At 59.8% G+C, this 27,428-nt stretch overlaps 1 protein-coding gene and 1 long non-coding RNA gene across 3 annotated transcripts in view; one reads left to right on the forward strand and one right to left on the reverse strand.

Moving 5' to 3' along the window:
• Positions 1–1,170: 1,170 nt before the first annotated feature.
• Positions 1,171–27,428, reverse strand: part of GNAO1 (G protein subunit alpha o1) — a 171,062-nt gene continuing 144,804 nt past the window's right edge. The window contains exons 4-9 of one of the 2 annotated variants that reach the window (XM_086689401.1): positions 26,943–27,103; positions 21,512–21,640; positions 20,160–20,289; positions 6,892–7,045; positions 3,513–3,728; positions 1,171–2,505 (exon numbers count right to left, since the gene is read on the reverse strand). In XM_086689401.1, the coding sequence (XP_086545527.1) occupies positions 3,541–3,728; positions 6,892–7,045; positions 20,160–20,289; positions 21,512–21,640; positions 26,943–27,103 (762 nt within the window). In that variant the 3' untranslated portion in view covers positions 1,171–2,505; positions 3,513–3,540. Of the gene's footprint in view, positions 2,506–3,512; positions 3,729–6,891; positions 7,046–10,082; positions 13,878–15,998; positions 16,153–20,159; positions 20,290–21,511; positions 21,641–26,942; positions 27,104–27,428 lie in introns of those variants that run through there. The other variant, XM_086689402.1, reaches the window with a different exon arrangement.
• On the forward strand, positions 3,715–6,321 carry LOC147573448 (uncharacterized). The gene is made up of 3 exons (XR_015244788.1): positions 3,715–4,804; positions 4,966–5,163; positions 5,964–6,321. It is a non-coding gene; the product is annotated as an uncharacterized LOC147573448 (long non-coding RNA).

Here is a 27,428-nt window from a genome sequence, read left to right on the forward strand (position 1 = left end):
CTGGTTTGCCCCCTTGACCCGTGTCCTGTCAGGTTTGTGGCCACGACTGCAACCTTGCCGTGACGGAAGATGGTGGTGGGCAGCCCCCTGCGGATAGGTCGGGGGTGAGGGTTGCGGGTGGAAAAAGCACTGGAAGGGAGGCTCGGCCCCGGCGGAGGAAGGCCTAGGGTGCCTGATCAGTTCTTGCACACAGCCTCTTGTGAGTCCAGGCTGTCTGCAACAGGCCTGTCCTGCCACCCCTACTAAATCTGAAACACCCTTTGGGGTGCCAGCAAGAGCGCCTCCCTGGCTGGCAACTGCCATTTGTTGGTGCGTGGAGAGGAGTCCGACGAGCTGACCTCTTCCCGGCCCTCCCGTCTCCCTGGATGGCTGTAGCACCACCGACTGCTTGGCTGACAAGCGATCCTTGTGTGGACACCACACAGGGACTCTGCTGGGCTGTGTCCCCTCTAGGTCGCAGCCTCGAGCACTTGGCTGGTTTTTCCAGCAAAAACCTGGTAAGCTTAGGGGAGAGGTGGTGGGGCCCGCAGCCTGGAGGAGAGGAGAATCAGGCTCCCGGTGCCAGGCTGTGCGGACCTCAGGCACCCTGTGCGATTCGCCTGTGGTGGGTGCCCCGTATCCGGGCACAGGAGGGGAGATTTTTAAAGATGTCCGAGTGGATGGGTGTGGCCCCTCGGGTGCAGAAGGCCCAGGCAACTTGGCCTCATTCTTAGGACCACCCATCCCCCCCTGTTGCAGAACCACTGGTTCAGAAGAAACAAGTTCCTGTCTTAGCGGGAAGTTTGGGATTACCTGCCATTCCATTTATTTCCCCCACCATTTATTTCCCATTTCAGCCCTCAATTCCACCCTCCTCCCGAACCAGCTAGGTGAGGAGGAGCCGGGGCCAGGAGGAAGAGGGCATCCACAGGTGGGCATGGCCGATCGCTGGGCCCTCCTTGCTCCTAGGTGGCTGTGCTCAGCTGGCTCCCCTTGGTGGCCGCACTGAGGGGGGAGGTGGATATGGAGAAGGTCTGGGTTTTGGGGGGGAGGGAGGGGTGATGGGGGTGGGGAGAAGGTCCTTATCTGGTACCTACAGCCCTACCCACCAGCCTCCCCAGTGTCTGTGGCCCAGTTAAACCCTTCCTTCCCCTCCTGTCAGAATGAAGCCCGAGGGTGAGAGACTCAGAATACAGACAAACATTCTCTTTATTGAGCTACACATGAATTTTCCATTAGTCAGAGAAGTAGACTGGCAGTGTGTAAGATATCACAGAAACCTCACCGATTGGGAATAGAAAGGCTTAGAAAGACCCGTGGGCTTTTTTTTTTTTTTTCTTTTTTCCTTTTTTTTCAAGTTTTTTTTTTTCCATATTTTTGATTTTTTTGTGTGTTTTGTCTTTTCACCTCCTCTTTATCTGAAATGGCCGTGACTGGTCTTCTTCAGCAAATAGTAAGTCTTAAAAGTGACACCGTGAAGAGGTTTGGGGTTTGGATACTAGTCAAAGTAGAAATGACATAGGACTGATCATGAAAACTGGCTTTCGTGTAAACACTACATTCCACCTGTTTTTAAAATTTTTTTTTGTTTTTTTCCATCTCATGGTATTTAAAAATTTTTTTTTGTTTGTTTTTGTTCTTTTTATCTGCAGCACAAACATCCCTACATGAGAAGGAGCGGACACAGGTCACTGGAACAAAGGAAAAGGCGGAGAGGGGCGCACACACAAAGGGAGCATCCCTCTGAGAGACTGAGAAGCAAAAGTGTCAGAGGAAAAAAAAAATCCACAACCCCGTTTCCCAGACTATGAGAGCTGAGCCGGTATGTGATACATCGTGCTCTTTGGGACACAAATAAAAACAAAAATGGAAACGATAACAAAAAATCATAAAGGGAATCTGTAGAAAGGAGGTTGTGGGAAAATTGTTGTCTGTAAGGGCTCTATTTATATACGTTTGTTCGGTACTCTTTGGCAGCTACTGGCCAGTCAGAGCTGTGCTTTTCCTATGCAAACCTGGAGGGAGCAGGTGGTGGGCAGGGCATGGGGGTGGGGGGGCACCCTGGGAAGCGCCACCTGAACACGCTCCCCTGGGACCCAAGCCCCCAGGAGGGGTGGCTCTGCGGGTGCACTGGGGGCCCCTCTATGCTGGGGACAGAGGTGGCAGGCAGGGGTGGGGGGGGCGCGGTGCGGGTGCAGATGTGTATGCTGCTTTATTTCCAAAAAAAGAAAAGAAAAGAAAAAAAAGACAAATATGGATGAAATGGTGAGTTTTCCTTTTTCCTTTTTTTTTTTTTAAGCTACAAAGCACATGAGAAATGTTCTTTTCTTTTTTCCTTTCAAATTCTAAATGTAAAGACTCAACTAAAACCAGATTCTACAGCATTCTACAGAAATACACAGCCGTCAGTCACTCTGGGGTCGTAGGTTGGACAGGGGCTTGATACAGAAAGGCTGTGTCTTACAAAGGCCAAAAGGTCATGCTACCAGGAGATCAACGTCAACAGCAAAGAGTCCGTGAAGCAGTCTGTAGAGAGAGAGATAAGGGGGTCCAGTCTGACCATTTTCTTTGATTTTAAAAACCAACCAACCAACCAAAACCAAAACCAAAACCAAAACAAAAACCCTAGAATGCTTTTTAATAATGTTGGGGTAGGGCAAGACGGGGCCACATTGCAGCAGGGATTAAGAACCCCAAGGAAGCCCAGCCCAGGCCCAGGCCCAGGCCCCCTGGGAGGCCTTACCCCGCAGGCCTCTGACTCAGGTCAGGCCTCCATATCAGGCCATCCCCTGCTCCCTACGAGGAGAGCCCTTCTCAAGGGGGCTGGCTTCAACTCTGCAGGCAAATTTCAGCCATGGTTTCAGTGTCCCCTCCCCTCAGCTGCTTCTAGAAAGCAGGCCAAGTCTCCCATTCTCCGACTCTCTCGCCTTGTTAACATGAATAAAGAAAACTCAGGAGACAGTGGGTTGGTCGGAGCAATGATTCTTCTAAATTCTTGAGATTAACAACCACCGCCACCCAAAAGAGAAGCATCCTTAGTTTTTCTGTTGTTGGGAGTATAGGGTAGGGAGATGCCTAGGGCGTTGGCCAGTTTTTGAAGGGCTTTGGAATTTGCCCAGGAGCAGGACAGAACTGAGAACGCAGCCTCAGCCGGTGGAAGCAGAGAAGCCAGACTAATGGCAGGCCTTTCTCTGCCCTCCCCCTGCTCACAGAAATGGGTCTCAGAGTAAAATCACGTGGCTGTTCTGGAAAGGGATGGACCCCCATCACGACGTGTGTGCGAGAGCGTGTGCACGCTTTAACGTGCCTGTTCACGTGCTGTCCCAGAAAACCCCTGATGGTCTATGGGATGGTGGTCAGTTCTGTCCGAAGCTCGCTCTAATACAAACTAAAAAGAATTTTTAATATATATCTGTATATATATAAGGTCTTGTTATACCTTTTTAAAGTTTATTTACCAACTTGCATTTGTTAGTGGGGTGTGTGTGTGTGTGTGTGTACGCGCAAGCTTTTCTGAGTGCCGGAATCATTACCAAATAGGTTGCTATACAGGACAAGAGGTCAGTACAAGCCGCAGCCCCGGAGGTTGTTGGCAATGATGATGTCGGTGACAGCGTCGAATACCACCTGGATATTATTCGTGTCTGTGGCACAAGTCATGTGACAATAAATTTCTTTGTTGGGTGAGCGGTTTTTGCTTTCAAATTGTGCTTGGATGTAGGCAGCCGCGTCCTCATAGGTGTTGGGGCCTGCAACAAGACAGAACAGGGCAGGGGCCCCGGTGAGTGCCGCGGTGGTGCAGGCTGGGATCACAGGCAGAGAAGTGGGTCACGGGTTGTCCAGGAAGCAGGACGAGACGGGGTCCTTACCCCAAGGCGTGGCCGCGTTTTACATTAAAGACCACGTCAGCTTAGCGTTCGCCTGGCTCTTGCCTTATTAAGGCCGTTTACTGGATGTACCCAGGAGCCCTGTGGAGGCGAGGGCCACAGGTCACCTCTTTGGCTTTCTGGATGAGCACACCGAGGCTGGGGCCCTGGGGCTGACGGTCACAACACTCACCCGTGATCTAAACCAGTCCCGCTACTTCTGACAAACAAGACAGTGAAGTCTGACAGAAGGGTGACCTGAAGGGTGGTGACCCAGGGCTCCCGGGGTCCTGGCCATGCCTCCTTTCTCCAGGGCTTTCTCTCCCGAGAGGCGTCCTGGCGGGGCTGGGATGTGGGAACAGTGGTATCCCGGGTGGGAAGTTTAAGGGGGCTTGCGGTGCGTACCTGGGCCTCACTGCCCTCCACAGTCCCTTGGCCATCCCCTTGATCCTGGCTGGGGCCCGGCAGGGATTTCTGTGGGTAACGTAAGGACAGTTGTCCATCCAGCTACAACCCAAACCTTTGTGGCTCCACCCTGTAGACAACTTTGAATTATCACGAAACGTGGACCAACACCGAACTGCCTAAAACCCGTTTAAGGAAGATGCCCCCCTTTCATCAGTGCAGCCAGGATCTGGCCAGCACGGAAATGATCTGATCTTATTTTGAGGGTGTGGGATGAGACCCTCCCCTCCCACCTTGGTCTGCCCTGCCCCATTCTCCAGCTGGGGGGTGTGCACTGCAGGGGCGGACCGGGGCTTGGGAGTCCTGTGGCCAGATTAGCAAATAGGAGGGGTGAGAGGTAAGGGGCTGGGGATGTCTGGGATGTGGGGGTCAGGGCAGAGACCGCTCTTCAACCCCACTATTGGCAGGGCACCAAAGGCAAAAGGCGCGGCTGTAGCAAAGACATCAAGTTAGTGAACACAGCACCAGGGTGGACCCCATCAGCACCGATGGAGGTGAGAACCCCCAAGGGGCCCCGTCCAGATGGTGGGGATGCCCAGCTGTGGCTTCGTAGCATCTGCTGAGATGGCACCTCGCACAGTCCGGCCGTCCCTTCGAGCCTGCCTCGGACACGCGGCCCCCACCATCCTCCCCCCCCTTCCGGCTTGTCCCACAGGCCTTGGCAGTTCATGGCACCGCTGCATCAGTGACCATTTGTCATCCATCGTGGTGGTGTGTGAACTCAAACTGGATTCTCTGGAGGCCCTGGAAAACTCAGATGTTTCTGGATTCCAGAGGCTGACTTTCTCTGGGGGCACCGAGAGCCCCGTGCTCCGCAGCACCAAGACTGACCACTCTTCGGACCATGTCCCAGGTTGGGGTCCCACAGGGCGGGCCCCTGGGGACGAGGGAGGGTCTCAGGGTTGTGCCTGCCTCCTGAGGTGGCGGCACTGGCCTGAGAAGGCCTGCTGGGGCTTGTGGCTACTGAGCCCCTCTCCGGTCACCACAACTTTCTAAAGACCCGAATCGGTCCCGACGGACCTTAAGCTGAGGCTGCGAGAGACTGGCCAGACTGGCCACAGGCAGGGCCCCCCTGGGCCCGGGCCCTTCCGGTTCGTCCCATGCCCGCCCCCCAGACTCCCTCTAGCCTCCGCGACCGGTTCTCCCTCTCTTGGTTTTCATCCTCTGAGTGACACTACTGACAGTGGCAAGTGGGCTTGGCGCCCAGCTCCGCTCCATCTATCCGCATGGCCGCCCTCGGCGCCAGGCGTTCTTGTTACCCGCTGTGGTGCCCAGATGAAAGGCGGGGCACCGGTGGTCAACCTGCCCACAGCTGCGGGCGGTCTGGCCCCAGGAGCTGCTGGGGACTCAGCCTGCACCCCGCCTACAGGGGACTGCGCTGCAGATGTCTGTCAGACGGGGCCCTCACCCCTTCCTTCCCCAGGCACCCTGGGCTGGGCCCCTGCAGGTTCCCAAGCGGTGTGGGGTATCAGTGAGGAGACGGGCTGTGCTCCGAACAAGCCGATGGGCCCTCCTCCCCACGCAAGAGTGAGCTGACTCTTCCTCACAGTAGAGATGGATGGAGGGGCTGGCATTCATCTCTTCTGGAATCTGGCTGGGTTCGGGGACCCGGATAGCCCTGGGAGCCGAGTCAATGCCCTTATCTCTCTCCAGGGCCATCAGTTCGTGCGTTCCTGGCTGAGCCAACTTGTGACACATCCTCCTCTGTCGCCACCCCAGGGGCCCCTGGAAGCTTCCCAGTCCCCGGAGGGATGGTATGCCATCAGCACCGATCCGGCCTTTAGCAGAGGCCCAGAGCTCGGCGAGAGACAGCCGGACACCTCCCCACCCCTTCAGAAAGAGCTTCTTCATGGGGATCTGTGATGCCTCCTCCTGGGATCCTGAAGAGAGGGAAGGTGCGTTCCCCAGAGAAGGCGGAAGAAGGCAGGCAGGGATGGAGGCGGCTTGCAGAGAGCCGGAGTGCTTTGATTTGGGGAAAGGGCCAGGGGCGTAGGAAGAGGGGGACGGCAGCTATGGGGGAGGGGACGGAGAGGGGGACGGGTGTGGTGGGCGAGGGGTGGAAGGACCTGGCCGGGCACAGTGCACCCAAGCAGGTAGGGGCTGAAAAGCAGCCCGGGCCCCCTCCCAGACCACGAGTTCACCCTCTCTAATTCATGGCAAGGTGCTGTGTGGCCCAGTAGCCTCCCAGCGCAGGGGCAAGGGGAGGCCACCGGTGAGACTGGGGAAGGCAGGAGAGCTTTCCTAGAGGGTGAGCACAAGACGTAAGGGGAAGCCTGTGGTCCTGTCCTGCCTCCTGATTCCTGTCAAGTCGCTCTCGAGTCACTTGATGGCAACACAAATGGGTCAGGTGGGTCCATTTCCCACCACGCCCAGAGCTGTGTCCCGGGAAGAGCCAAACAGGCCCCCACCCTGCTGGGTTTCTCTACACCCCTGCCCGACTGGGGCAGAGGTGCCCGCGTGCCAGGGCCGGCGGGGGCTGGCCAGGCAGCCTGTCCCCAAGCCCACGGGGCAGCCGGGCTCTGGTTCGTGGCTCTAGAAGAGCCCAGGTCCCTGGTGGAGGCGGGACCTCCCCGACACCCACCTGTGTATTCAGGAAAGCAGATGGTCAAAGGTGACTTCTTGATCTTCTCACCAAAGAGATCTTTCTTGTTGAGGAAGAGAATGATGGAGGTATCGATGAAGAACTTGTTGTTACAGATGGAGTCGAAGAGCATGAGAGACTCGTGCATGCGGTTCTGTAGCCCCAGCGGGGGGAAAGAGAGCCAGACAGACAGTGGGAGGGACAGACATGGAGACAGGGAAAGAGAAGAAGAGAGTTAGGTTTGAGAGAGAAGAACAGGGCTGCCCAGCAGCTCAGGTGGGGCTCCTGTGCCCCCACGGCTCCTCCAAAGGCGACAGCAGTCCTGTGACCCGTCACAGCACAGGGCTGCTCAGTTCGGCCTTTAGGGCACCCGACACCATCATTTCGGGGCTAATGGCAGAGACCGGGCTGGGAGCAGCCGTGGCTCCCCGGGTGGGGCTGAGGACAGGGCGACATGGACTCTCCCCATCGCACGGTCCCCCGCCACGGAAGGGTCTGCCTGCGTGGGTGGGAGTGTGTTGGTCGGGGGAGGCGGTGCTGGACTGGGGCCCGAGAGCAGGGCTTCGGCACTTCCCGTCCAGGTGTTTCCTCTGGGGCCCAATCTGTGGGTGGAGACGGTGACTCTCCACCCCTCCTGTGGATGGAGGGGAGGTCATGCCAGGCTCCTGCCAGCATCCTCGGGGGCCACCTCTCTGGGGAGATGCTCCTGCCCGGGCTGCTTCCTGGGAGGCTTCTGGGGGACCACACTTCCTCTGGCCAGGGCAAACTCAGCCATGTCTGACCCTGCAAGCAGTTTGAAGCAATGCAGACACAAAGGGCTGCCTTGCACACAGAAGTCCATTTAGCAAGCGAGTGACCACCGTGGGCACTCCAAATAAAGCAGAACCTGAGGGGGAATAGCCTTTTGCCCCGGGCAAGCACTGACTTGTGCTGCGCAGGACCGGGCACACAGACTTGGGTCATGTTTCTTGGGAATGCAGGGGAGCACGTCTCTCTGTGAGCAAAGCCATTTCTGCGCGGGAAGGTGGTTCCTCCGTGAAACGTACCTTCCCAAGGAAAGGGACAGTCACTCATTTTCCCCTCGGACCTTGTCCCAGCCCTGGAAACTTATCCATCCCACACTCAGCTCCATGGGTAACTCCAGGCTACACTGTCCCTCTGTCGTAAGACTGAAACAGGTCATTGCGGAGAGGTGGTGTGGGCATCACTGGGCATTATTCCGTGGGTGAGGAACCCATCCCTGGGGCCTCGCAAGCAGTAAGAGCTGAGTGAGCTTCTGGCTCATTCGCCATGGCCGCCTTCCTCTATCAGAGCAGAAGGCGGTGAGGAAGACGGCGGAGTGGCCACTGCTGCTCCCCGGGCCCCACTCTGCCAGAACCCAGCCCAGCACATCACCTGCCTCATGTTATTTAGCCTCATCAAGCATGAGGGGACATTGAGACGTGACAGAGCTGGGGCCGGGAAGAGCAGAGACGTGTACCCGGCTCTGGGCCAGATCCAGAGCTTACGAAACGCAATGGTTCGTCCGGCCAGTATGAGCAGTCTACGGCCTTTAGAGGAATAGACAGGAAGAGGGCCACGACCAGCTCTGTGCGCCTCCAGCCGCTCTCCCATGACCGCGTTATTACACCGATGGCCTGTGAGAGTCTCAGCCCCAGACCCTGTGCCGACAGCTAAGGCCAGTCGCTGGAACAAGTTCTCCGCTGCCCCTCGGGAGCCTGCAGCCGACTGGCATGGTTGTACTCCCCACTCTGGGAGCTGCAGTGAACGGCCATGTCCTTCTCTTTGCTGGACCAGTAAACAGCTATGACCTTGTTAGCCTCCTGGCCCCAACCAGCACATTCCATTCTCAGCCCCCCCAAAGTTGGCCTGTCACGTGCACCGTTGCACTCAGGGGTGCTGGCGCCACGGGGTCTGTTCAGAGGAGGACGGGTGGAGGTCGCGTGAACGGAAGCTCCCTGCTGAGGGCTGGGAACACTCAGGCCTGATGTGTCACCTCTGAGGGCAGAGTAGGGACGCTCCACGACCCAAGGACTCAATAGGAAAATGCCTCCTACCACACACAGCTGCCTGGTCCCACAGCTGCTCAACCAAGAGCCACAAGCCCGCAGCCAGAGGCCAGTCCCCAGGCCCATTGCACAACAGACCGTCCCGAGCATTGTTTTGGTCTTCAGACACCGGAGGATGTGATGGGGACGTATGCTGGAGGACTCCCAGGACCAGAAGGGATTCCCAGGGTGAACTGAACCGAAGAGGGACTGCGTCCGTTTAGCACATGGGCCCCCGAGCTTAGGTTCGCAGGAGAAGTGCAGGCCAGCCGCTTGGGCCCCACAGCTCCACGAGCCTGAGGCTCAGCCCTTCCGCAGCCTCTGCCCAGGGCTGCAGAGTGTGTGCGTATACACCTGCTCTGCCCAGCAGCACCAACCGGATTTGCCTCTGCTGGGCTGCTACGGGGCGGTAGGAACAGCCAGCTCGAGTCCTGCTCTCTGCGAGCTCACAGTCTAGTTGAGGGGACAGGGCACACGCACTGAAAAGGTCTGTGGTCTGGAGAGGCGCCGCGCACAGTCGGACCCGGTTTTGCGGGGAGGGTCTCGCGGTGAGCCTTGGAAGAGGGCTGATCCAGGAGACTCAGGGAGAGCAGTGGGGAGGGGAGGCGCCGGCACTGAGCCCCCCTCCCCACGCACACGCCCGACTGCCATCCCTCTGCACGCTGACCGGAACCCCGCACCGAGCCAGGAGCCCTGCCTGTCCTCCCCAGCTTCCCTGGAGAAAACAGATGCTGCAGTACACGCAAAGTGGAGACAGCACCGCTGGGGGAAAGGGAAAGAAGCCAGAGATCACAGCCAGGCAACAGCCACCCACTCCTGTCCGCGGTCACCTTCCCGTCTCCCCCCACCAGCCACCAGCAGCCACAGGAAAGCTCTGTCCGCCTGGCTGCCGCGTCCCCCAGGGCAGCGGTGTGGCCGGCACCAAGCACACTGGGACGGGAAGGTGGGCTCACAACAATCCCAAGAGGTCGGCGGGGTCAGGCCGGTTGCCCGGAAACCTTCTGGCCTCCAGTCAAGAGTGCCCCCTGTGCCGGGCAGCCCACAGTCCTGGCCCTGGGATCGGGCCTGTGCAGGGCACGAGGACATGTGTCATGTGGGTGCACCTGGGGGAAGCTCCTTGGGCCCTGACACAACACACCACACTTGCACTAGAAAAAGCTGGCACTTTTTATTAACGGCAGGTGACTAATAAATACATTACGGTAGCCAATAAATTATTACAATAACTAGAGATTTATTAAACCAACAAGTCACTCTTCTTACAAAATTACAGTTAATACGGGGTGGGCAGCGCTGGCAGGGATGGGAGGGGGGACCGCTGTACGCAGAGGGACAGCAGCACCCGGACTCACCCCTGCCTGGGTAGGGGCGGGTGGGGAGGAGGCAGGAGATGAGCAGGAGTGAGTGAGGCCAGGTTGGGGGTGGGGGGGCGGCAAGAAGGGAGGCAGGGGGCAGGAAAAACTTGCAGAATCAACCCCTGGGGGATGACTGTACATGCCCTCGCTCTCAGTGGGGGCCCTGCCTTGCGGGGCTCATGCTGGCGGGAGGGAAGGCCTGGTTGGGGGGGTCCCGGGCTGCCCTGCTGGGGTTCCGCGTGGGGAGGTCCCCCGCCGCTGCTGCCCGCCCTGGGGGAGACTCACTGATGCCCAGCGCAGTCACGGAGGGCCTGGGTGTCCTGGTTCCCACAGCGGGGTGGGGAGCCGGGCTGGGGGAGAGGCGGCTCTGCTTGGGCTCAGCCACCGCACCTGGGTAGTCGGCGCACACGGCTGTGGGCCCTCAGGCTCGGCTGGGGACGGACGGGAGAGGAAGGGCCAGGGCACATGGCATCTAAGGCCTCCATGGAAGATGGCCGTGGAACCCAGACTGTCAGAGCTGACGGCGAGAGACGCAGAGCTGTGCTTTCTCCTCTGGTCAGGGGAGGGGGGGCGGGGAGGGTGGAGCCCACGCCCTCCTCAGGCCAGAGGCCACAGGCTCAACTGAGCCCCGACCTGGGCCTCAGGCCCGGCTCCCTCCAGGGAGGCTGGAGAGCCCTGGGGAACCACAGTTCTCAGCGGGAAGGCCCAGACTGGGCTTTTGTGAGGGCAATCGGTGCAGGGCATGGAACTTGCCCACAGGCATCTAAATGGCAGGCACGCTTTTCATGGGTTTGGCAAAGGCGTCCCTCCTAGAAATCCCGTTTCCCCTCAGCCTGCTAAATTAGAGCCATTCATAGAGTTTAAGGCATGGTCCTTTGGGGACACGCACGAAGCCACCATGGATGAGAGACACCACCCCGCCCCCCAATGCCTGGTCTTTCACTCACAACATCGTCCCCTTACATCCATACCCACGACGGAGCCAGAACTCATCTGTCACCCTCAGTCATCCCTCCCCATGCTGGAGCCACCAGTAACGACGTGGATGGGAGACGCAGTGGACAAGGAGGGAACTTTGTCCCGGATGGCCTCTCCGTGTGGGCTTCCGTTAGACAGCCGAGGACTCCACGGCAGGCTAGGGTGGGACGGCGAGAGCACTGCGGGCAGCAGCAGGGCAGCCCGGGGCACAGGACAGGAAGGCCCCAGGCAACCTGCCCCTCCAGCCTCCTGGTGCCACAGGGGAGGGTGGGGGCAGCTGGCCAATGGAGAACCCTGGGCCCAGAGGGCCAGTGACTTCCACCTCCAGGGCAATGGCCTTAGAGGTGGGGTTGTCCAAGCATGCCTCCTCTTGGTGGCTGCTTTTGAGTATGGGGTCACGGGGCAGAGTTCGGGGCGCAGCAGATCACTTCCAGGGTGGGGTGATGCCGGGAAAGACCTGCTACGTCTTCACTGTTGGACAAAATGGCCTCACTGGCCTTGGCTGCTCACGGTAGGACACGGAGACTATTGGTTCTAGGGGCCTGTCCTCTGCCACAACCCAGCACCTGGTGCAAAGTCCAGCACGCAACAAGGCAAGCAAAGCTGAAGTGGGCTTGGGCTGGTGGGGGGGTTGGTCCCTGCAGCCTGGCTGCCCGGTGACTTCCCACAAGGACGGGGGCAGCAGTAAGTGTGCCGGACGAGGGGTGTGGCTTCCCCGTGGCACGCATCCCTGCAGGCATTTGGCACTAGGGAGGATGCCCTGGGTTTCCTGCGCACCACCCAGAGCTCTGTGCCTACCGGAACCAAGAAGCCCAGAGCTGTTGGCACAGGGCTCTTCCTGGCTCTGGGGCAGCCCAGGGGCTGTAGTGGGAGTCCAGGAACAGAGCCCAGAGTGAGGCCGAGAGCACACACGGCTTGAGGAAGGGGTCAGAGGCCTCTTAAGGGGCAGCCCTCTCCCCTACCATGGGCACATCTGACTCCTAGGACCGACTGCCAAACAAGCACACAGGGCCTGCCTAGGGTGTTGGCGTGAGCCCGCGGGAGGCTCCTGGGTGTAAGGGAGAGGTATGTTGATTGCCCGAGGCCAGCCAGGGCCTGGGTCACCAAAAGAAGTCACCCCACCCCTTTCTGCTCAGGAATCTCTGCAGCAAAGCCCCTCCAGGGTGTTCTAGGACTCTCTCTCCAGAGAAGTGGGGCGGGGGGTGGGGGAGGTGGGTATGTGTCTGAGCCAGTCTGGGCCCCTCAGGATGGTGGCCCCATCTGTCTTTCCTCCTCTGCCCCTGAGGGCTGGCAGGACACCCACAGCTCTGGACAAACTCTGTTTTCTTCACCAAGACAGAAGGAAGCTGCGCTATTGGCTGCAGGGGCCACATCAACACCTCCCCGGGGCCTCCTCAACCTCAGAACACGGTGCCTGAGGGCCGCCCCCCCCCCCAGGGCCGCCCCCCGCCTGGCCTTGCTGGTTTGAGCCGGATTCACTGTGAATCTGAGAAGGGAGAGCACGACTGACTACTCACATTCTGGAGCAGTTGCCAGAGACCCAGGTGATGGGAGAAAGTGAACGGGTCATCCTTGAGCCCGCAAGCACTGGGGGTGAGGCCCCATCCCGGTCGACCCCAGAGCTACTTCCCCTCAGCCTCCCCTCCCCTGCCGCCTCCCACCTCCTCCTAGACTTCCTTCCAGGCGCGGGACTCGACCCCTCTGACCATCAACCACGTGCCTTTGCAATAAGTCAGTCTCAGAAGCATTTCCAGACCTACGAGGAGTCAGGGATGGGGGTTCCCCAGAAGGCAATGGGAACCTCCAAAGTGTGCAAGGAGGGATGATGGTCCAGAGAAGAAGGGGCTCGTGCCAGAGGGCCGAGATCCAGGCACAAGGAGGAGGGAGACACTCGCCGTGGCCTGAGCCATGGGACCCACACGTGGTTGGGCTGGTCCCACCCTGGCTTTTGGTGACGCAGCCGCACTTGACCAGAAAAGACCCCAGGAGAGGCTGAGCAGTGGCTCCCGCGGCCCCCACCCCGGCCAGCACCCTGCCCCAGAGCCACCCCCACACAGGAGGAGACCCTGGGACTTTGAGTATGAGTCACCAAGTGTAGTGCATGCCCATTCTGGGCCAAATGGTGGCCTTGGCCCCCACACCCCTCTCCCCAGGACAGAACTCTCAGAGATAAAGCGGAGGCCAGTGGTGCGGGCACTCGGCACCCCGGCCCAGGCCCTGTGTTACCACGCCTTCTGATGTCCGGGGGAGGGGCGGCTGGCGGAGGGTGTTTCCTCCTCCTTCCTCAGTGCCAGTGGCTGGCGCTTCTTTGTCAAGTGCAGACAGCGGTCTGAGAGGCGACGGAGCTCTGGTCCTAGGGGTGGGGTGGGGTGGCAGTCCAGGCAGGGAGGCGGGCAGCTAGTCGGTGAGGCTGGGGCTCAGTAGAGGCCACAGCCCCGGAGGTTTTTGGCGATGATGACGTCCGTCACGGCGTCAAAGACAAACTGGATGTTGTTGGTGTCAGTGGCACAGGTGACGTGGGTGTAGATCTCCTTGTGGGCTGACTTGTTCTTGCTCTCGTACTGGGCCTGGATGTAAGCCACGGCCTCTGTGAAGGCACTGGGGCCTGCAGGAGAGACCAGGTGCGGAGCTGGTGAGTCGAGGCCGCCACCAGGGTGTCCATCAGACCCAGGGCCAGGACCTCCCGCTGACAACCCTGAGGGCAAAACCTGATTGGGGGAGGGCAGCCTGACGGCTCAGCTAAGTCAACAGGGGGACACGCAAGCAAGTCGGTGGTCCACGTCCAGTTTGAAATGAAGCAAAAAGAACAGATCTCACCGTGCCTCGTTCCTATTAAGGGTGAGTCATGTTTCGTGACACTTCTGTTTTCCTTTTAAATCTGTCCCCACTGACTCCTGATGCAAATGTTCTTTCTTACCATGGGTCCTGCTCAGAGAAGGTGGGCCCCTGGCTGATGCACAGCCTGCAGACAGGTCCTCCCCATGTCACCGTCACCTCCTTTGGCCACTGCCGGAGGTGAGCCACCTGGGCCTCCTCCCTCCTTCTTCTCACCCCTCCCCTTTGTCACAGTCACCACCTGGGATTCACAAGTGCCTGGCTCTGCCACCTTCCTGGGGATTGCCACACTGCTCTTCCCAGGTGAGCCCGGGAGAAGCACCTGCTGTCTGGGGAGAAGTGGAACAGGACTCCCCGCTTTGCACTGAGGCCCCCACAGGCTGCAGGAGTCTGGGCCCAGGCGGAGTAGGGCTGCCACGGCCGACTAAGGGCAGCCGGGCAGTGGGGCTGGATCTTGGAGCCACAGTGCTAGGCTAGGGTGGCTGCTGTATGGACGGGAAGCCTGGGAGTGGCAGACCTGGAAGGGGGTCCCAGCCCCTCAGGCTCATGAGCACACGGGCCTGGCCTTGAGGGTCTACCAGAGCACAGCTCCTTTTGTGATCTGGGCTGGAGGTGAGGGAGAGCGTCCTTGGGACTGACACATAGGCACTCAGACGTCCTCAGCCCCCAACCAGCCTTGGGGACGGACCCATCCTGCCTGCTTCCGCTATACCACAGGCCACAGCCCAGGTCACCTAGGGCAGGATCCACAGACCAACTCAGGGCTAAGAGAAGCCTGACTGGTGGGCATGAGGGTCTTGTCCATCTTTGGGTGCATGCCACTGGGGGCCTGGCCTCGAGGAAGGGGGGGACGGTGCTGCTAGCCTGGCTCCATCATGACCCCCACATCTACTCTCAGGGAGGTGGGGGCTTAGCCTGGGGGCTCGCCTGACAGGCCTGCCTTGTTGGGACTCTGCCCTCGCCCTGTGCTTTCCAGGCCCGGGGGTGGTCAGGCTGGGAATGCCCACTTCTCCACCCACTCACCCGTCTGCTCAGGCCCTGGCCATCTGGAAGCGCCAGTGGGCACTTGGGCCGTTCTAGCCGCCTCTGCTGGGGCCCTGGTCAGGCTGCTTTCCCTGGCTGCTCGTACATCCCAGTTAGGTGAACCACGGCAACATTAGCAGAGGTGGCTCTGACGTCCTCAGCCCCTCTGCCAGGAGGCCAGGGTCTCTGCTGCTTGCAGACCTCCATCATAGCCAACGGATCATTCCCGTCTTCTAACTGCCCCTGTGGGAGGTGCTCTTATGGCGCTCATTAGTTATCATCACGACTGTGACAGTAATAGCGAATGTTTAGTGAGCGCTTACTATATGCCAGCTGCCATGCTAAGCTCCCCATGCTCATTAGCTCACTTTGTCCGCACGGCAAGTCCTGAGGGAGGGCTGCATAATCACAGCGATTATCCCCGTCTCACAGACGTGCGAGCTCCCAGAAGTTACCTAACCTGCTATGAGTGTTGGAGCCAGGCGTGAGCCTCGGGCTGCCTGACTGGAAGCCCCGGCTTTCAACCCCCTCATCATCCTGCTGTTGTCGCCTCACTGATAACCTGTGTTTACAGGTGACGAAGCTGCGGCTCCAAGAGGCGGCAGAGCCAGGACTGTAGCCCTGCTTCCTCCGACCAGGAGGCCCCGGCGGGCTGCCCGGCCCGCCTCACTACGGCACATTCCGGGGGCCTGGAGGCCTGTCTTCTGTTTTGGGCTGGGTTCTTCCTCCCAGGGTCTGGGGCATCCTCAGAGCACAGGAGAGGTGGAATGGACTCGGCGGGGGCGGGAGGCGCCGCCCCCTCCGGCATTAGCGTGGCCAGAAGCCCGCTGTATTGTCCCTGCTGTCCCTGCGGGGCAGGGGGCTCTACCTGTGTATTCAGGGAAGCAGATGGTTAGCGGGGACTTCTTGATCTTCTCTTCAAATATGTCCTTCTTGTTAAGAAACAAGATGATGGACGTGTCTGTGAACCATTTGTTGTTACAGATGCTGTCGAAAAGCTTCAGGGACTCGTGCATGCGGTTCTGCAACAGAGCGGAGAGGCAAGTGAGGGCTGGCGGTGCCCGGGGCCCTGACTCACCGCGGCCACCGACACAGAGGAACAAGCAAAGGAAAGGCCCACCAGCGTGGCTGAACGTACCACCGAGGGACAGAGACAGGGGGACCCACAGGACAAACGGGACACGGTCCCTACTTCATTCCACACGCAGACAGGCTGGGGCAGAGCAGGGCGGGCAGGATGGAGAATGCTGCCCCCCCACCCCCAGAGGAGGTCTGCCCTGGAGGGGGCAGAGAAGGCCCCGCAGGGGCTCCGGCTTGCGGACAGGACATGCACCATGCACGCAGGGACAGCACTGCCATCCAACACGTCTACACGGAACCAGGGGCCATGCAGACTTCTCTACTGGGATCCCATTCGGTTTCACCCGCGGGGGTGGGAGGGTGCACGCATTCCGTTGGGAAACATTAACCGAGGACTGAGAGATCCTCGAATTAATCCAGAGTTGGAAGCAGCCACCAGGGGGACAGCGTCTAGGGGGTGATCTTGCTGTGGTCTTGGTGCGGTTGGGGGATCGGGTTGGTTGGCTGGGCCGTGGCTGGGCCAGGGGCGGCTCTGGGGGAGCTCGTTGTTGGGGCTGGTTTCTCAGTAGAGCGGCCAGAAGAACCCCAAGAAGAAACCCAGCAAAACAGATTAAAACAGAAAGGAAGATAAAAACCCAGCGGAACACAGGAGAGAAAGAGAGAAAAATGGAAATATTGGTTCAACCAGTCCCGGGGCCAGGAGGTCAAGGCCAGCCCATCCGGAGGCCCCTACGCAGTCCGGCCTAGGCCACGGTGCCTGCCACAGTGCCCAGGGACTGGAGATGGAAGGCGAGGGTGGGCAGGGAGGGCATTCACAGCAAAGTCACCCAGCGGCGCCCTGACAACCTGGTGCTTTCAACTCTTAGCTGATGATTTCGCTTGGAGGGAGGCGCTTCATACCTGCCCAGCTTGGAGGGTCTCTCAGAATCTGCTCATGGTTTTGGCCTTGGTTTGGCAAGTTAAGGCCCTGCAGGCAGTGGTGACGGTGGTGACAGTGAAGAAATGGCGGCAGGCTGAGGCCCAAGGCCGCTGGAGCCACGGGCCTGAGGTAGGAGGCCAGGATGTAACCCTCGGGGTGCTGGGGTGTAGTGGACAGGGAGGCCCGCTGGCAGGTGGGCAGCCTCCAGTCCCCCGGCTCCTGGCCAGCCTCTAGGAGCCACCTCCAGACACCTGTCCGGACAGTCCCAACTTCTGCCCCAGGCCGGGGGAAGGGAGGGGGGGGTGGTGGGCGGGGACGCGCAGGCTGACCCCAGAGGAAGTCTGAGGACCAAGGACTGGCCAGCAGGGCCTAGCTTTTGCCTCCCGGGGGCCGAGCGTCCGTGTCCTCCAGCTTGTCCTTCGGCCACACGCTTGGCCAGAGTCCCGACAACGGTCATCTACTGTGCGCAGAGTCCTGAGTGTGGGTGTCTTTCTGGCTCCGCGTGTGGCGGGTGTCACGGCTGCCTGCCAGGCCGCTCTGCCACCACGGCCACTTTACGAAGGAGGAAGTGGAGAGGCGGCCCACACTCGCCCAGTGGCAGAGGCGGGGCCAGGCCCTGGGCCACGCCCATCTGGCTCCTCTGCTGCCCGATGCTGGATGCTGCCGAGTCCCAGACGCACAGACGAGTCCCGGACGCACAGACGTTTGCTTAGCTCTAGAGCAACGGTAGGTATCGTTCTTGCTGCCCCCGCGGCAACGAGCCGCCTGGTGAGCTGTTGTCATGTTGAGAAGCCCGTTCCTGCAGGGGCTGCTGCTCTGCCCAGGAGGTAGGGGCAGCCTGCTTTGGGGAGGAAAGGGCCCCAGCGAAGGCCCGTTCCTGGCCTTGGTTTCCCCACGGTCCTGGGACTCGGCGCTTATGAAGAAGGGCAGGGGAAATGGGGCAGGAGGAGAGAGGAGGGAGGGTGGGAGAGGGACAGTAAAGGCAAGAAGGGAAGGAAGGCGCAGGCGCCTATGGGGAGAGCTCCCCAGGGGGTGCGCTCCACTTGGTAGCAAGGCCGGACCAGGTGGGCAGACGGGGAGGGTACCGAGCACAGTGCCCATGGCTGCCCGGCCCCTTGTTCACTGGCAGCCCAGGGGCCAAGGAGCTTGGGGCCCTGTAGCTGTCGGACCCTTTGCTTCTGCCTGACGCTCCAGAGGCGAATGAGAGTCCGGCCCTGTGGCTGTTGAGCCCGGGACTCGAGTGTAAGCTGTGGGCAGCCCTGAGGGGGCAGGCCGCAGGAGAGAGGGGCCCCTGTGCACCGCCCCCCCCCCCCCCCACCAGCTCTCTGCTTTCTTTGAAACCCGTGGCTGGGTTAGCATCAGGTTCACTGTGCAGCCCTGCTTCTTACTCCCGGGTATTGGAGGGAGGAAGGACAAGGCGAGTGGAGCCCCGACCATGTGGGTGGCCTGGCAGTTCCAAAAGCACAGAGTTGGCCGGCGGAACAGCAAGAGATGTGCTGGGACCGTCCCCTGCGCAGGGACTCACTGTGGGGCCGGCCACGAACCAACCCCAGGCCGTGGGGTGGCCAGCGAGTCCGGGTCCAAGCACAGCCCAGGGTGTGCGTCTACCCCACCCCCAGCGCCAGTGATCTGAGGGGCCACAGCCCGCCGAAGCCCCTGAGAACGACAGCGTTACCAGAAAAAGCTCACAGCTGAGGCCCCAGGAGCCTTGCCCCTGGACGAGCCAGGGCTTCGGGGGCTTTGCCGAAACCCAACTCAGGGGCGCAGCTGGCCCTGAGCAAGGAAGGACGAGGTGGACACACAGGCACGCGGATCACCCACCCGCCCCGCCGACGGCTCCAGCCCCAGTCTGCCAAAAGCCTCACTGCTGTGCCCGTCCCTCCCCACCGCCCACAGCCCACCGGATCTGCGTCGCCGCGCTGTGTGGGGCCAGCAGGCAGGACTGAGGAGGAAACAGACCCAGAGAGGAGACAAACTTGCTCAAGGCCCTACCATGATGACAAACAGCCTCAAACTCTCAGCGCCGACTTTGAGAGGCTCGGGGCTCCGGGTCTGTGCGCGCCGCCCGCAGCAGGAGCTGGCTCATGCCGAGGGAGCGACCCCACAGCCAGGACCCCGTGACCCCCGCAAGGTGCTGCGGGCTGGTGTCCGAGGGCCCTGTGGGTGCATCACGACAACACCCGGCTTCCCTTGCGGGCTCTGCAGATGGGCCCGCTGCTTGGTGGACAGTCCCAGGGACAATACAACCACCAAGCTCAGTGCTGCTGTGCCAGAAACGGTTCCAAGTATTTCACGCGCGCTCTCATTCTCTCGCCAACGGCCCCCAACGTAGGTACTGTCGTTAACCCACTTTGACAGATAATAGTAACCGAGGTGGGGCGGGGGGCGGGGGTGCAGCCTGAATTGGGCAGCGAACCAGGAGCAGCCCCAGATCAGGCAGCACCCGTCTCCGTCTCCAGGTGAGGGCCTCCTTTTGAAGCCAGCCTGGTGTCCTCTGAGGCCCCAGACTGAGGGTGACGCACGGGTGACACAGGCGGGGACCGGGGCTGGCGTCCTCCAGCGGAGGGGCGCTGACCACCGTGCCGCATGCCCTGCCCTCCCCCTGCCAGCCCCGCACCTCTCTTGGCAGCGGCCCGGCCAGCGCGTGGGGCAGGCTGTCGGGGCAAAGAGCAGCTATTTCTGTCTTACGTACGCTCTTGCTCGACTGCAACCTTGATTTCTTTTAGGATTTGCTTAATTTTGTTCTGACCTGACGGCCTCTGTGACTCTGCTGTGTTCACTGAAGAGGCACTAAGTGCCTGAGTCCCAGAGGCTGCAGAGATGTTGGCCATCAGTCTGCACGCGGCCCCTGAGCTGGGGCGGGCTGCGGCCGCCCCTCCTGCGCTGGCGTCACGGGGCGTCTGCCCCGGCTGCACAGTCGGGAGAGGGAGCGGCTGGCCCTGCCCCAGTGCCCCTGGGGCTCACCCCGCGGCAGAGTGCGACTGGGCCCCTCGGTGCCTCCACAGGCCGGGCGGGCCCGGGGCCACTCACCGTGGTCTCGTCTTCATGGAGCACCTGGTCATAGCCGCTGAGCGCGACACAGAAGATAATGGCTGTGACGTCCTCAAAGCAGTGGATCCACTTCTTGCGTTCAGATCGCTGGCCCCCGACGTCGAACAGCCTGGTGGGGAGACAGGGAAGCTGTCTGGGAGTGGTGGGCGGTGGGGCCCAGGCAGGTGTGGGGAGGCCTGGTCAAGCCCCGAGCCTGCCGAGAAACCCCACTTCAGGTGCTGACAGGCAGACCGTGGCCGTCGGTCCCGTGCCTGGGCTGTGCTCGCATGCTGGGACTCGAGCGCCTGCCCTCGCACCTCGAGAACCGTACTGAGGGCTACGCCTCAGCCACCCCAGTAAAGGTCTCTGCGGGGCCCTCCTCTCAGGGCAACATGCACATCCTGTTCCTGGCCTTCCGAGTGTGTCTGCTCACGTCTGTGGTCTGGGCACACTCCAAACCAGCCTGGGGGGAGTCGGGCAGGTGGGGACTGTCACCTGTTTTGTGGAGGGAAAGGAAGGCCACAAGGGGTTAAGTGCCCGCGGCCCCGGCGGGAGCTGGCACGGTAGGGCCGGGGTCTGACCCGGATGTGTCCACGGACACAGCCTCATCTCTGCTCTGTGCCACCCCTCCCTGGCAGATGGCTGCCTGCCGCTCCCCCTCCTGGCTTCTCCCTCTGCTCCACCGACACCCAGAAACCACATCTGGAAGGTAGGTGGGGGTAAGACAGGGACTTCCAGGCCTCAGTGCATGGAGGTGACCCCAGGTGGGGACACGACTCTCTGGGAGGGCCCAAGAAGTCCAGCCTCATGCCTCAGGCCTCTGTTCTGAGGTGCTCTGGGCTTCTGGACTTGAGTTGTGTTTTGTGCTTGGGGACAGCCTTGCTCTCAGGCCTCGGTTTCCCCACATGTACTCGGAGACGGTGGGTCAGCTGATCTATGAGCGCCGTCTAGCTCTGAGGTAATCTGGGTCATCGGGTCTCACAGATTTTCTTACACTTACCCGTCATTCCCTCCCCCTCCTCACAGGGAGGCCTTTGAGGGGCTACCCCCTCCTCAGAAGTCACCCAGGTACAAGACTACCGCCCTTTGTCTACTCAAATCCTCTGTTCCTTGGAGACACACTCTAGAACGCTGCCTCTTCCAGGAAGCCTCCCTGTTCATCCTAGGCCCTGAACTTGGTAGAAAACAGACACACAGACAGGTCCCTTCTCATATCTACTGTCTGTCCCCACTGCAAAGCCCCCCAAGGCGGGGCGAACACTGGGTGTTCCAGACAAGACAAGGCGGAGAGGCTGGTGGCTCCTATCTGTCCCGGTGTCCTCACCAGGACAGGGAGGCTTCCCGGGCCTCACCTGAAGTGGAGGTTCTTGAATGTGAAGTGGGTTTCCACGATGCCAGTGGTTTTGACCCTGGTTCGGAGGATATCCTGCTCGGTGGGCTGGTAGTCGGCGGCCCCGATCCGATCCAGGCTGTCCAGGTAGCTGGGGATGGCAACACACAGGGGCCCTGGAACAAGCCAGCCCGGCCCTGGCCAGCGCCCCCTGGGGGCCAACCATGGAAGGGATGGCACCCCCCCCACCCCCCACCCCCCATCCAGGGGCCTGTGTTGGGGGCAGAGAGTGGGAGGTGCCCACGGAGGAGGGGAAGCTTACTTAAGTCCTGGCCTCACATTCTCAAAGAGCCTCTCACTGAGTCAAGGGCTGTGTGTGTAGTTCCAGATGCATTTAGAGAAGCTCAAACTCTTTTTCTTTTTTTAAAAAAAAATTTTTTTTTTTAACGTTTATTTATTTTTGAGACAGAGAGAGACAGAGCATGAACAGGGGAGGGGCAGAGAGAGAGGGAGACACAGAATCTGAAACAGGCTCCAGGCTCTGAGCTGTCAGCACAGAGCCCGACGCGGGGCTCGAACTCACGGACTGCGAGATCATGACCTGAGCCCAAGTCGATCGCTTAACCGACCGAGCCACCCAGGCGCCCCTAGAGAAGCTCAAACTCTTACATGAGACTGTTTGTAGCGCTGTTTTGTCATGTCTTCCTCTTAAAATAATAGTGGCCAATAGTTATGTTCGACCCTTTACATTGTGATCGCGTTTCATCCTTAGTTTTCCTGAGTTCAATGTACCATTTTATCTATTAGAAAACCAACAGTCAACAAAGCCAAGTACCTTGCCCAGCCGTGCGCCCGGGCTCGAAGGCAGACATCTAGCGCCGGGTCCACCTCTTAACAGTACTCTAGAGTGCTTCCAGAAGGCCCTCTGGGCATCCGCCCACCTTTCCACCCTTGCTCAGAGTCTACCGGGGCATCTGCCGCACCTTTCCATTGGTGCCCTTGGAAGGGAGGCTCAGAGGTCACGCAGCTGGGCAGGGGCTGGGCCTTGCGGACCGCGTCTTTGGCATCGGGGCTCTCTTTTCTATCACCACTCGCCCTGGAGACAGACCAGGCCTTTGCATTTTACCCGCCCAGGCTGAGAACCCAGAAGGGCTTTGGGGGTCTGTATGGGTCAGGCCTGAACCCAAAGTTGGGGTGGGAAGTGGAAAACCAGGAATGAGGGAGGTGAGCCAGGCCTGAAGGCCATTCAGTGACCCACAAGGCTGGCTGGGCCATCCACCCCTTGTGCTGGGGGAGAAGCACACACAGCCCACAGGGGAGGAGCCCCGAGGGTCCAAGCCACAGGACGACGTGGGGTCCCGGGTTGCCAGTGGAAGGGGCTGTGCTTCATTAGCACCAGCCCCGGGACACGTGGGGGCCAGCTCCTTGGCTTGAGGATGTTCATGGGGCTGAAGGGTGGGGCGGCTTCACCAATGAGGGTTTCTACTGGTAAACCAATAGTCCAGGCCTGCCTCAAATCCTTGTGAGGATTTTCCCTAAGGAAATAAAACCGAATGCTGGGTTCCTAGGCAGAGGAGGCATAAGCTTGAAGTCACGCTGCAAAAAGGAGACACTGCTAGGCTTTGAGCCCGGGTGTGCCTGACTCCAGATACTGTGCTCTTAAACAGGCCTCCAGGCCTCCTCTCCTCTGTGGACCGAGGGGAGCAGCGGCCACAGAGCAGACCTGGAGGCTCTGGCTGCCTCATCGTATCCTCGCCGGGCCCACGGGGGCGTCTGGGCTCTGGGCTCAGGCTGGAGGAGCTCGTCCCAGCCCTTCCCAATCCTCCCAACCCCTCTGGGCATGGCCCTCCCCCCACTCCCCTGGCCTCTGCTCAGGAGCCACGCCAGTTTTGAAATGACCCTCGTTCTGTTGTCTCCAGCTGGACACTAGGGCTGCGAGCCTCTAGTCTTGGCCCCCCCGCCCCAGCCGGGAAACCTCCTTTAGACAGAAAATCTGGCCCTCCGTCTCTGTGCTGGCCGAGCCTCGCCCAGGGAGATGGCCGAGGGAGAGGCCTGCTGTATATTCCACCTACCCATCGTCCCGGGTGCTGGGAGGAGACCACAAGCAAGACCAACACAGTCCTGCCTTCCTGGAGCCTGCGTGTGTGTGCGTGCGCATGTGAGATAATTAACAGCTAAGTAAGGTACAGAGCATATCAGGAGGAAAGACTCAGACGGCTGGTAAGGAGGAGGTCTGTGGAGGGCTGCTATCGGACAGAGGGTGGCTGGGGAAGGCAGGATGACACTGGAGTGGAGACTGAGGGAGCCGGCTCGTGCAGAGGCCGTCCTGCGGCGGAGGAGGAGCCTGGGACGCAGACACGGGACCGGGGTGGGGCGGTCGGAGGCACGTGTGGCAGGAGAAGGGCTGTGGGACTGGAGTGGGGTGACGGAGGCAAGGGTGGGGCACAGCTGGTAGGCCCGTGAAGTGACTCTAGGCACCTCGGCTTTCGCTCTGAGTAGGACAGGAAGCCTCTGGAAGGTTCTGATGAAGAGTTGGAATAACGGCTCTGGCGCCGTAAGGAGAGCAGATCGGGAGGGAGGAGTGGGGACAGCTGTCGGGAGGTTGTTGAAGCCGTGCAGGGCAGAGAGGCCGTGGCAGGTCACACCACAGTGGCAGCTATGCAGGGGCCTGGGGCAGGGTGGGGTGTGGGACGCAGAGCCCATAAAAGCCGCCTCCTCGTGGTGTGACAAAGCTGCACTCGGTGGGAGGAAGAACAGAGGCAGAGCAGGCCTGGGGTGGTTGGGGGCCAGGAGTCAGTGGGCACGTACGAATTTGAGATGTGCTGAGGTGTCCACATGGACACCGAGTAGGCTGAACTCGGGAGGGAGGGCTGGGCCGGTGACATAAATGAGATCTGTCCGGGTGTGTGAGGAATTCAGGGCGACGAGGCTGCAGATCACCCAGGCACTCTGCATAGACTGGAAGAGGTTCAAGGACTCCAGTGAGGGCACAGGCGGAGGGCGGGGAGGTGACCGAGAAAGGGTGGCAGGCAAGGAAGCCTGAGGCACCACCCCCTCCCTGGGGGCACCGTGAGGAGTGGGCTCCAGGAGGCAGTCAAGAGCCCGAGCAGTCTTAACAGGGGTGTGGGAGCACAGCCTGAGGGGTGGGCTCCTGAGAGAGGCAGGAGAAAAAACAGTCCTAACCAAACCATGGAACTGGCTTGTACAGCCCCTGCTTGGACGGGTGCTCAGATTTCTGGGCTTCTGGGGCCTGTCTCAGCATCGGTCAGAGGGGCGAAGGGAGAGTCTGCTCTGTTCACAGCGGTCTGGGTGCAGGGAGACAGTTGAGAGCCTGCACAGGAGCCTGGCCGTACCAGCCCTGGTATCCTCACCTGCAAGTGAGGTGACCGGGCCGGGGACCTAGTGACAGGCTCTGGGCCTTGGGGAGCCACTCACACCATCCCCCTGGAATTGTGCCCTGAGATGGCCCAGTGGGGCTCCCTCTGTGTCACAACAAACCCACTGTTAACTGTTTTCATATGTCGCACCCAGGATTCAGTCAGAAGAGGAGATCTGGCTGCTAAAACCACAACGGCAAAGCCACACCCTGGACCAGGAAGTGTTTAAGCCCTTCTGAACCTGACTGCTGTGGGCCCCTGCCCTTGCCTGCCCTGGGACCCTGTTCTAGAGACAAACACGCAGAGAGAAGAAGGCTGATTTCCTCAGCTGACTTGGGGAGTTGACAAAAATTGACTCAAGTTTCTTATTTAAAGTAATGAAAGTAACCACCAGAAGATCCACAAATAATGCCCTAACTAGCAAAAAACTGGAAGCAGGGAAGAGACATGGAAGACAGGCAGGTTGGACGGTCAGGTTTTCCTGGACAACACTGGGACAAAGAAAAAAGTTGGAGGGGGACAGGCTTGGGAGAATCTACTATTAATTTTATACCTCTCTATACTGTTAAACTTTTTTTTTTTTTTTTGCAATGAATTCATGGTACAATTCAATGGACAACAACTTAAGTGGAGAGCACAATTGAGGGCATCAAGGGGGTGGGGGATGGGAAGTCCCTGGACTTGGGCCCAGCAGGGGCAGGGAAGGGGAGAAGGAAGCAGGACTCTCTCCCCACTGGAACGTCTTAGGAGGAAGACCCAGATCTATTGGAGGAGTGACCTGAGTGTGGACACAAACCCCTGGGCTCGCACCCTGGCCCACCAATGTGTCCCTGGGGGCTCACCCGGGCCTGGGGCCTGGGTCCCTACCACCTGGGGCTCATGGGGCCTAGCACTTACCCAGTAGACAGTCTAAGTGTGCAGAAATGGGAGATGCTTTGGCCTTACTCAAGTCCCTGGTTGGGCCAACAGATGAGGCCCAATGTCCATCAGCAGCTGCCATTTTCTGGGCCCCAGCTTCTGCTATGTAGCAGGGTTTCTCAGTCTCAGCACTACTGACATTTGGGGCCAGATAATTCCTTGCTATGGAGGGCTGTCTTGTGCACCATAGGATGTTCAGCGGCATCCCTGGCCTCTGCCCACTAGAGGCCAGGAACACCACCCTAGTCAGAACAATCAAGACTGTCCCCAGACATTGCCAAAGGTCTCCTGGGGGCAGAGTGGTCCTGGAAGAGCAGCAGGGGTGAGGATGGCTGAATCAGATCAGTGTCGGAGCGCACATGGCCTAAGACCGTGGGTTTAAGCCCAGGGTCTCCCACTGACAACCTGGGCACAAGGCTGCAAAAGTGGGTGTCGTCCCAACATCTCCAGGACAGAAGACATGTTCCCAACCAGTGTGGACCATTCCCAGGGGTGTGGAGCCTCCAATCTAGGGAACAAGGGCATGTAACCCCAGGGAAGCCTGAAGTGACAAAGCTGCTGTCACAGGAAGAGACCCCCCCACCCCCACCCCACCAACCCTGCAGGCCACTTTCTCGGCCTCTCCTGTCTTCCCCTTCCAGCGCTCTCTGGCTGTCACTGAGCCTCCTCCCTCTCCTTCCCTTTCCTTCTCTCTTCTCTTCTCTAACACACTATCAAAGGATGTCTTCCATTATTTCCTTATTTTTAATTTTAAAGATAGAGGAATGGAAAGTTTGCCTCAAATGAAACAAAATGCCATCACGTAAATTATTTTCTGCCTCCATGGCTCTCGATTTGTACTTATGGGGTCCGGGCTTCTCCAGGGGGGAAAAATGGTTGTTCTCCTAAAGACCTTCCTTCTGCAGTGCCAAGCCCTGCCCTCTGGGAGCCCCGCGGTTAGCGGTCTCTTGTGTCCTCCACCTCCCTGGCCTCGTCCTCATCCAGGGGGTGGGAGAAGCCCTTTCCCACTCCTTCCTGACGCCTCTCCTGACACCCGAGACAGAACATCTCACGGCACTTCTGACCTCAGCCACGGACCCCCCCTGGCCGCCGTCCCCATCCCCTTCCACGCTCACATCAGCGCCCCGCTGGCGGCCTCCCCGGGCCCGAGACACTCACTATTTGGCGGAATCGTTGAGCTGATACTCCCGAGACCTGTTGAAGCATTCCTGGATTCCTGAGTCACCCCAGAGCCGCATCATGGCCGAGAGCAGTTCTGCGGAGAAGGGCTCGGTGTCTTCCATCCGACTCACCACATCACACACCATCTTGGCGTCGGCCTGTGAGGGGAGATGATGGTGGCTCTGAGGCTTCGGTGGGGTCAGAGCCCTGGCCGGGCACCTGCTGGGGCCCCGGGACAGCGGCTCAGCCCTCAGCCCGCTCGGGAGACGCGAGCCACCAGACACAATCTGGACACAGTCCTGTGTCCGAGGCCCCCGGGGGGGAGTGGACTCTCTGGAGAGTCGGAGGCTCTTGGAGAAGTCCCAGCACCTCACCATCCCCAGTACCTCGTGCACACATGTAGCGCTTAACAGTTTACAAAGGACGCTACAGGGCACACTCACTCTTTGCTCAGAATTTCACAAGCACCTCATGAAGGAGCGG

This window comes from Puma concolor, chromosome E2 (genome assembly GCF_028749965.1).
Source record: "Puma concolor isolate L17-30 chromosome E2, mPumCon1.1.hap2, whole genome shotgun sequence".
NCBI lineage: Eukaryota > Metazoa > Chordata > Mammalia > Carnivora > Felidae > Puma > Puma concolor.